This window comes from Buceros rhinoceros, unplaced genomic scaffold (genome assembly GCF_000710305.1).
Source record: "Buceros rhinoceros silvestris isolate BGI_N320 unplaced genomic scaffold, ASM71030v1 scaffold16408, whole genome shotgun sequence".
In the NCBI taxonomy this organism is placed as follows: Eukaryota; Metazoa; Chordata; class Aves; order Bucerotiformes; family Bucerotidae; genus Buceros; species Buceros rhinoceros.
Genome location: NW_010426526.1, coordinates 26,901 through 37,091, shown reverse-complemented (window position 1 = coordinate 37,091; position 10,191 = coordinate 26,901). Strand labels below are relative to the sequence as shown.

Sequence of the window (10,191 nt, the reverse complement as noted above, 5' to 3'; positions counted from 1 at the left end):
GAGTGCCTTTCACTACACAGACCTGAGCCATCTTTATGGGAAAACTTTTCTGAACACCAAGGGAAGAAAGGCCCTCCTGTCACTGCTAAAATCAAGTTCTCAATGGGAGTCATATGTGGAAAAGATAATGAATTATCGTACCACACATATACATGCACACACACACTCAATCATGAGGTAGATTGGAAATTGGATTTCTTAACTTTTGAACATGTAGCTTTGTAATGTTCTTCTTACCAAGCTTTTAGCGTTTTGAGTGCAGACGATTTCTAGTTTTTATTTTTTAAAAAACCCAAGTGAATGAAACGTTCTCAACAGACTCTCAGTACCGGTTGAATCCTTGCCCGTGCTCATGCCTGTTTATCTTGAGGTAGGGCTGTGGCAGACTGTCATTTTGCAGTGGCGTGATGTGAGGCACCTTTGGGTCCAGTCAGAGACTTCTGTACTTGTGGCTTTCAAAGAAAAATGTGGAGACTCAGAACCCCTGCTTGCAAGTGGTTGCAGTCACAGATCTGTTCCCTACAACCCTCACCCAGCCCCAGAGGGATTCCTCTGTTACCTCATTACCCCTTGCTATACTTCCATCCTTTATATCTCTCTCGTTTTTTTTGTTTGTCTATCCTGTCCTTGGGCTTCTTATCCCTATGCAAGAGGCTGTGCTGCTGAGTCTTTTGCCCAGCTAGTCCTCTCTTAGGGCTCCTCCTTGAAGTTTCATTTCCTTGTATTTCCCCTGAGAGAATTTTTTTACATCTTAGAAAAGCACAAATAACCTTATAGAAGTCAAAGGGGCTATATATTTAAAACTAGGCAAGTGCTTAAATATTTGGCTGAGTTGATGAATTAAGAACAAACCTTTCAGTGTGCAGACCTTTGATGTTAGTATTTTCTTACGGTGCAAAAACCAAATGGAAGTTCCAAACCACAATACTGCATTGCTATTAAAAGTTCAAGCTGAATGTTAAGAAGTCGCAAGCTCCTCTTTCTTTGTGTTTAAGACATTTATTCAAATGATCAGCAAAGGTATCATGCAAATACATATTTTTTTTCTCTTTAGCATTTATCCAAAAGGTTTAAAGGGACACACGCTTCTTCATGTTGCAAAACTGAAAGAAGTTACTGAAAAGGACCTTAGAAGCAACTTCACGTGTTTTGCTGAGAATTTGGTGGGGAATGCCACTGCCGTGATCCAGCTGAAAAGAAAGCAGGGAGGTAAAACCATTGACAGATGACTGTTTGCCCTTCAAGACACATTTTGATTTACTCACTGCTACAAATTAATTCCCTGTTGACCCTGGCTCTTTAGCCAGCTGCAGAAGTTTCTGGAAGCTGTATGGGAAATTTTTGGTTTGTCGGGGTCTAGAAAGGCATGTTTTTCTGAGGATTACTGAGAAGAACATGGGTATCCGAGAACTTACTGCAAGCAGGTGGACCAAGTGGGCCTCCAAGTGGAGAGTAACTGGGAGGAAGAATAGAAGAGTTATGAACATTAATAGGCAATCTGCTAAATTGAAGCAGAGCAGCTTCCTTGATTTTCATAGGACGTTTCTCTTTGTTTCCCCAGTCCTTAGCATGCGTGTTTCTGAGAAGTTGCCATGACTGATATGAGTGTGGCAGCCTTTCAAACAAAGGCCAAAATGAAAATCAGTGTGGAAATTAAACTGTTGAACCATAGTTCAGAGTGGAGGTTAATCATTGGATTGGCACAGCAAGTCTCCAGCAGGGCACTGTGTGCCACTATGTGTGTTCTGATGTGATTTTTCCATCTCGCATGATGACTACTTTCAGCCCTGCTGAATGTACCATACATCATTTTCTCGGTGCCTTCCATCACAGATTGGCTTTTCATGCTGTCAAGGAGACACCATTCAGAAAAAGTCTCTGACGGTAGTCTGAAACTGTGTAAGGTTTGCAGGTAAATGAATTCCTGACTTCCCTAAAGTTCAGCAGCAGGGCAAGAATGAAGATTGTGAGGTGGTTTGCCCCCATTTCTGGACTGAGTTTTTAATCCAAGTGTCAGCAATATTTTAGAAAGCCTGAGTTATGACAGACCCTTTTCTTTCTACAGTGTTCCTCTTATACATACTATGCAGTGCCATTTCGACTCTATTTGCATTCCTTTTGTGCACTGCCTTTATTTACCAGTACTGGATTGAAATAGTGCTGATGTACCGAAGTTATCTGGTCCACAATGAAACTACAGGAGGTAAGAAATATTGCAAAATAATTAATTTTCTCCATTTTTTCAACTGCCTTTTGCCATGTGGTTAATTAACCAATGTGAATCAACCATTCAATTAAATTCTCTTAATGAACCTGTTCTCTTTGAGCCTATGCAAAGGCCATTAAAGCTAGCAAGATGCTCAGTGGATTCAGATGGAAAAAAAGCCAGGCAGTGTGGAGAAAATACCTAACACCAACTGGAATGTCACAGTTAGCCTTTTACATGATCCCTAATTTATCTGTGGAAGATTGCATCAGGAAGTTGAATTTTAGCAGTCCCTTTGCAGGGAATAACAGAGCATCTCCAACATTTTAACCTCTTTCTCCCAAAGTGTTCCACAGAATGTGTGGTCAAGAATCAAATCTCCTTGCAGAACTAACTGAAGGACTCCAAGGTCTTTTTTTTTTTCACTTGAAGCCAAATAATTTCTCAGAAGAATAAAAAAAGGTGAGAAATAAGATGATATAGGGGACCAAATGAGAAGTGTACATTTGGGAAATAGTCATATTTCCTTTCTAAAAATTATGTTGACCATCTTGACATTTACACCAGAAGGATCAGCTTCTGATATTTCAAAGCTCTGTAGCAGCTTCGGCCCATCTTCTCGGATAAAATGGGCCTCCAACATAGTAGGCATCAGAAATGTATCAGAATGCATCAGAAATGACAGTGCCTTCTTCAAAGAATTTAACATATAATTTTCTTACAAGGGTTGAAAGAAATCTGATAGTATGTGCCCAAGGAAAATTCTCTAAAACTTCTTGAATCTTGATGAAGCTTGAGATATAAGGCATCCGAGTCTGCTTGTGTGCGTGTATGTAAATTATAACACGAGCGTGAAATCACTGTATCTAGGTATCTGTAAATACATAAGCAATGAGACAATTAACTGCCCTTTGGAAAGTATTTTTGTGAGCCCTAAGGCCTCTGGCAAAAGCAATTTGGGAAATCACTCAAAATTTCCTTTCTATTTGGTAACAAACTGATTTAAGAACATGCGGAAAGTCCCCTTAGACCTCAACCCGTATGTCAGTAGGACAGAGACAGAACTGTCAAGATTTGTGCATTGAAATTGAAGGCACCATTAAGTTCCACTGTGGCAGCCTCTGTCTCACTCCCTGACTCTCGTGTACTGGACGCACACAGCACCGTTTGCATGGAGTGTACAGACCAGCTGTGCCCACTCGATAGTTTTCTGCCTAAGGTGACTGGCCGTAAAATGTGTTCTCACCTGCAGGATTATGACCTTCTTATTTCATGTGGTTGCATATCAAGTCACCTGAGCTCTGAAAGAGCTTACTTGTAGAGAAGCAAAGTAGCAGTTATGACTTAATTTTGCTGTTTCTTCTTTTCTATCGTTTCTTCTCGTCCATCCCTCTTAGCACAGAATCAGAGAATTGCAGAGTCCCACAAGGTTGGAAGGTATCCCTGGGAGTTGTCTGATCCCACGCACTGCTCAAAGCAGTGTCAGCCTAGGCCAGGTTGCTCAGGACCTTGCGGATAGAGAATTCACAGCCTCTCTGGACAACATGCTTCAGTGTTTGACTACTCACAGTGCAAACTTTTTCACTAATATCTAACAAAAATTTCCCTTGTTGCATCTTGTGTCTGTTGCTTCTTCTCCTATCACTGTGCACCACAGAGAAGAATCTGTCTCTGTCAAATCTGTATCCTCCCGTTTGGTAGTTGAAGACAGTGGTAAGGTCACCTTTTTTCTTAAGCCACTCTAACCCTCCTTAGCCTTACCTCTTAAAAATCTGGCCTCCTTCCACAAGGAGAAACAATGCAGAATCTGTCATACTAATGTATAATTCTAGGGAAAAAGAAGAATCCTAGTGATGTTTACTGCATATGTGATCTCAACTTGCTATTGTAATAGTAGTATTATAAAGGATGATGTATTTAGTAATGGTCGTTGTCTAATAAGATTGCAGTGACCTCTGTGGGTGAAATGAGGAATATCTGGCTTGTAGTGCAATTTATTGTTGTTTAAAAACCGTTTTCAAAGGAGCTTCAATTCAGGGTGTAGTTGAATTGAAGTTCAGCTAAACCCACCTTCAAGTCCCATGCTAACGTTGCGTGGGTGATTCACTCTTGTGGGCCTAAATTGGATCAACTTGGCAGAAAAATAACTCGCTGAGTAGCTGTCAAAGTGAATCAGCTTTCTCTATTACCACGAGAGCTTTGTCACCAATAGAAGGAAGTGGTGGAAGTTTGTGGCCAGGAGAAGAGGGGAGGAGCAGAGATATAGCTTGTGTTGTCTAATCATATTCTTGACCTCTAAACCAAGTTTGCACATCTATGTTTTGATGACACACTTTCTACTACATGCTGGTTCTGAATGTAGCTGTTCAACCCCAGCTTATGCATGTCATTAGGTTTCCATATATATTTCCGTTGCTTCCTGGAATCCATATGTAGATCCTGTGGCAACCTGTTGGTTCCAGCTCAGGTTTGTCACCCTAATCTTACATCTAGGGATAGAAATCAGGTGATTAACACTGAGGCGTGGGGTGATATTCAACACCACTAGTTAGGTGTCTGTGCTGGAGGAAGATGTCTCAGTTTCTGTGCAGGGAAGATGTAGTCAAAATGGTGAATTCTAGAGAGTTTCTCAGCTCACCCTGCAGAAGGACTCTACACCCGAATTTCTTTCTGGTTTCTATTAACTGCATTGACATATAATACAAGTCAGCTGACTGAACATAGGTGTCTGATGTCATATTTACTCCCTCAGGATGTCCTGCCATTTCAAAAGGTTTGTCTCTTTTGTCAAATTTGTCAGTCCCATCAACCTTAGGACACCTTAAATGGCATCAAGCAGCTACACATGGGGAACTGGACAGAGTCCACTGTGCCTTTTGCTGTCACCAGTAACTCCTTTTCTTTTCCTTCCTCCTCCCTTGAGTGTAGTTCAAGTTCTATTTAGCAAATAGGTAAGGTTTGCTTGTAGTTAAGAATGGGCCTATACTCAGATCATTGTTACCAGGGTGTTTCAAAGCTGAGAAAAAATTCTTTGTATATTTTTCATCTGCACCCCACAAGCATATTCTTTTAATGAGACTGAAACAAAGTTCAGGAACTGTTCAGCACTCAGCGTCTGAGCTGATACTTGGATCAGACTTGGGCTTTGGTACTTGCAGCAGTCTTGGAGACAGCATGTCCTTTGCAAGCAACTTCCATCTAAGAACATTGTTCCTTTAAAATTCACTGTATTTTCAAAGTAGTATTTTTGGAATCAGCATTGGAGCAAATGAAAGAAAAGATTGGGAATCATTCCCTACAACCCCCTGCAACATTACAGGCTTGGGGAAGAGTGGCTGGAAAGTTGCCCAGCAGGAAAGGACCTGGAGATGCTGGTTGACAGCCAGATGAAGATGAGCCAGCAGTGTGACCAGGCAGCCAAGAAGACCAATGGCATCCTGGCTTGTGTCAGAAATAGTGTGGCCAGCAAGAGGAATAAAGTGATTGTCCCCCTGTACTTGGCACTGGTGAGGTCACACCTTGAGTACTGTGTCCAGTCTTGGGCAAGAAAGACATTGAGGTCCTGGAGTGTGTCTAGAGAAGGGCAACGAAGATGGTGAAGAGTTTAGAGAACCTATCTTATGAGGAGCAGCTGAGAGAACTCGGGCTGTTCAGCTTGGAGGAGAGGAAGCTCAGGGGAGACCATATTGCTCTCTACAACTACCTGAAAGGAGGGTGTAGAGAGGCGGGGTTTGGGTTCTTCTCCATGTGAAATGACTCTCCATGACAGGACTAGAGGAAATGGCCTCAAGTTGTGCCAGGGGAGGTTTAGGCTGGACATTAGGGAAAATTTCTTTACAGAAAGTGTTGTGAAGCATTGGAACAGGTTGCCCAGGGAGGTGGTGGAGTCCCCATCCCTGAAAGGGTTTAAAAGACGTGTGACACTGAGAGACATATTTTAGGGACCCTGGCAGTGCAGGGTCAATGGTTGAACTCGATGATCTTAAATGCCTCTTCCAACCAGATGATTCTGTGATTCTGTGAAGGAGCCAGACCTTCCACTGGTGAAAACTGGACCCTGTTTGTGGAAATGCAGAAAAATGCATGGTTTAAACTTCCATGCACTAGTCATCTGCAGCTTCCTCATTTGCTTTGGTAGTGTATGGCTACAAAATTTCCTAGACAGTGAGGAGCAAGGGTTGGCTTTGGGTAACTGAATGGCTGTGCTTCATAAACAGGTGATAATTTTAGGTTTCTGTTGAGCCTGCTTAAATAGATATACATGGCAACTGAGCATTAAGAAAGAAGATGAATGCTTCAGACGTGTTAATGTACACAGTGTTATTTATTTGTTTATTTTAGATGGCAAAGAATTCGATGCGTTTGTGTCCTATGCAAAACTATACTCTTCTGAAAGTGACTCTACTTTTATGAGTGAGGAAAAATTTGCCCTGGAGCTTCTTCCAGACATGCTGGAAAATAAATATGGATATAAGTTATGCATTCTTGAAAGAGATATTCTTCCAGGAGGAGGTAAGGTCCCTGTGGGTGGTAGAAAATCTTCAGTTCTTTTTAAAATTGTTTTTCACTTTCCAAAAACCCTTATGCACCACATCAGAAAATGAATATCTTTTGGTACTGGAGTTTCTGCTCAAATCTCGTTGTGTTTTGATCCCTATATCTGGCCACTGCACTTGAGGGTCGCACACATCTGGGTGTGGTCTCTCGGGAGCTACTAGGCTGAGACAAAGCGTCTTGTCCTAGAATTTCTTTGTAAGCGGACTCCACTCTCTGGAAAGACCCCAGATATTTCAGTAGTTACTTTCTGAGCAACTTTCATCAGTACTACCTCCAGTAATTAGAAAGTCCTCAGTACCTGTCACTGGGAGAGACAAAGGCAAATACAAGTGTTCCTTGAGACTGTTTGAGTAGCAACAAAGTGTGTTAAGGTCTCAACTTTGCCCTCCACCTCCTGAGCAGTCAATTATATTCTCCAGGCTGCATAAGAATGACCATGGTACCTTCTGGTAGCAAACACATTTCTAGGGGCTATGTGGTTGCTCAGTATCTCTGGTTTTGGTTTTTTCTTATTTCTGGGTTTTAGCTGTTGATAAAGGAACTGATAAAATAAAAAGTCCATTATAGAATGAAGTAACAATCGCCATTTCTTCTCCAGCATACACAGATGAAGTTGTCACAGCTATTAAACAAAGCAGACGAACTATAATTATTTTGAGCCCAGCTTATATCAGTGGACCAAGCATCTTTGAACTGCAGGCAGCGGTGAATTGTGCATTGGAAGACAAAATGATCAAACTGGTATTAATAAAGTTCCAGGATTTCCAAGAGCCAGAGACTTTGCCTTCAGCAGTGAAGAAAGCTCTTCGGATTTTACCAGTCATTACCTGGAAGTCTTCTATTTCTGCTGCTCCAAACAAGAAGTTCTGGAAATATATGCGTTACCACATGCCGGTGAAAACTCCTAAGACTTTGCGAAATTGCAGCCTAAAGGTTTTTTTCCAAAGGTTATTCAGCCTGGTATATCAATAGCAGAAATTTCACACTGGGATGACAGGAGGGTCGGGAATGGTGACATGACTGTAAAAGGCTTTTTCTACATCAACTGACCACTGTGGACTGGCACTGCAGTCAGCAGATAGCTCACTCCAAAACAGTGCCAGTGTGACAGTGCTGCCACCCCACAGTAGCTCAGTACATGACGGTAAATGTGAACTCTCTTTCATAAATTATTATTTTAATATTTTTATTATATTTATTTTGCTGTGATGTTGAGGGATACATGTGAATGTTTTGTTCTTTGTTCTGTATTTCTTCTGGAATATTTTTATACTTGTTTTCTGGAGAAAAAAAATTAAAATGGGAACTCCAAAGGAGTTTTGCAGTTTAATTTTACTGTGCAGTCCCGTGGGACAAATCCAAACTCTTTAAACAAGTCACCTCCTCCTACCACCAAGGAAGTACTATGGGAGACTGATACAACTGAGTATACCAAAGTGGTTGAGAAAAGAAGGAGCACCGTGTCAGGGCTGATCCCAGGCATCTCCATCCTTCCCAAAATGGGAGAAAGCATTCTACCAGTTCTGAAACATTTTATGCTTGGAGACATCTGCACATTGCTGATCCTGTCTGGTACTGGTCACTCATGGGTCCCACTGAATCTGTTGGTATTATGGGTGTGTTGCAGTTGCAAATCAAATTCCTGGTTGTTACAGCTAGTAGATTTCCATCTGAGGTCTTTCCCTTGCAGTCCTCTGGCTGCTAACTCTCCAGGGTTCATGTCACTTACTCTCGAGGTGTCTTACAATCTGTGTCTGTATGGCTGTAGCAAGTGAAATACAATGGTTAGTGTTAAGAAAATCTGAGTAGGAGAGCCACTGATCTGGTGTTCTACTGACTTCACTTGGCCTTCAAGTGAACAAATACTTGTTTTATAATGCTAATCAAATAGCTCATCTGCCAGATTCCAGTTCAAAAGGGACTTCAAGAAATACTGCTGTTAACGGGACCAGTCTACTGAAAAAAATAACAACTCTTGCAAGCAGGCTGAGCATTATCTACCTGATTTTGTATTGGGTTCAAAGCCTTCAGCTGGAGGACTGGTGGTGGTGCTGTGGGGCAAAAGCAGAAGCTTGTACCTCATGTAGAAACAGACGGCATCACTGGCTGTACCACAGAAAACTTCAACACTGCAGTTGCACCTGCATTGGGGGTTTAGTTGAGATAATGACAAGCTTTTGAAGCAAATTTCCCAGTTGTCACCACCTGTTACCTTTTGCTTTACAGTACAGAGCATCACGGGTGCACGCATGGGATCCCTTTCTACAGAAAGTCAAGTGGAAGGTATTCTCCACTCATGAAGGGTGTGGGACCAGCTGCCCTGAAGGAATTTGCTCCCAAACACGGTTTTGGGATGTTTTGGGGTACAGCTTTCTTCTCACACACAACCAAATCAGTGGGAAATTTGAATAATTTGTCGGTAAATTAAATTTACTCACGATGTATGTAATACAGGCTTTAGTAGCTTCTAATCGACACTACTATGTTTGCATGCTTCATTATCCTAACACAAAACATGGTGGTTTTTGTGGAGGAGAGAAGAGGCTGACCTTTTAAAAAAATGTTCCATAAGGGTGAGTGTCATGTTGGAGGAGAATAATGAGGTTGTGCAGTGTGTGCAGTAAATGCCTTGCTGGCATGAGTAAAACAAATGTCAAATACAAGACAGCTCAAGATCCAGTTTTAGGCTTGTGATGTAACTGAGATCTTCCTCTTTCTATTGTTATAATAGACTAAGTTACATACATGCATTTAAGAGAGAACACTTTTCTTTTCAACGAGAACGTAATTTCTGTGGTCCTCCACTAGATGTCCTTACTGTAAGCCCTGCAAAGCCCATTTATTTACACAAGTAGTTTTGTTACCAGGTGAGACAGGATCAGTGAGCAGTGCCAAGTGTGGTACCTGAGGTGCCAGTTACGCTGGGGAGACAGACGGGGAATGAGGGCAAGAGAGGAAGGTATGGAGCGGGCTCTCCTGTCTTCCCAAGGTGCCACCATCTCTCCCACCTGATGCTATTTACTTGATCCGCACTTGCTGCCTGAATGGTGTGCAGCCCTTTATTGTTTTGTTTGGTTTTTTGGTTTTGGGTTTTTTTTTTTTCTTTGACAGTGGGAAAAAGATCAGAGTAGCTGGATAAGTAATGTAGTTGGAAAGGGCTTTTTATTCCTTAACAGGGTGATGCTGTGGCCAAGGTTTATCTGAGGCGGAAGAACCTGAAGAACCAGTATCTTCGTAAAAACTCCAGGTCCGTCTGTAACACAAGGAACAGGACAGGCACATTAGGGCTTTTAAAATGACCTCTAACAGGCAAATGAAGCAGCCCTGAGGAAGAAGTGTCTGTGGCTATGAGCCGCAGGAATCAACAGGCGTGAGTTTTGCATACCTTCATGCACCCACTCAGTATATGCTGTATTTGTAATAAAATA

The 10,191-nt window shown here is 41.9% G+C and overlaps 1 protein-coding gene across 1 annotated transcript in view; it reads left to right on the top strand.

Annotated features, from left to right (window-relative positions):
* Positions 1-7,735, top strand: part of IL18RAP (interleukin 18 receptor accessory protein) — a gene marked incomplete at its 5' end in the record, with an annotated part of 11,041 nt that extends 3,306 nt beyond the window's left edge. Inside the window, 4 exons of the mRNA XM_010141549.1 lie at positions 1,055-1,209; positions 2,066-2,203; positions 6,548-6,718; positions 7,362-7,735. Of these exons, the coding sequence (XP_010139851.1) occupies positions 1,055-1,209; positions 2,066-2,203; positions 6,548-6,718; positions 7,362-7,735 (838 nt within the window). The remainder of the gene's footprint in view (positions 1-1,054; positions 1,210-2,065; positions 2,204-6,547; positions 6,719-7,361) is intronic.
* Between the last annotated feature and the right edge of the window lie 2,456 nt (positions 7,736-10,191).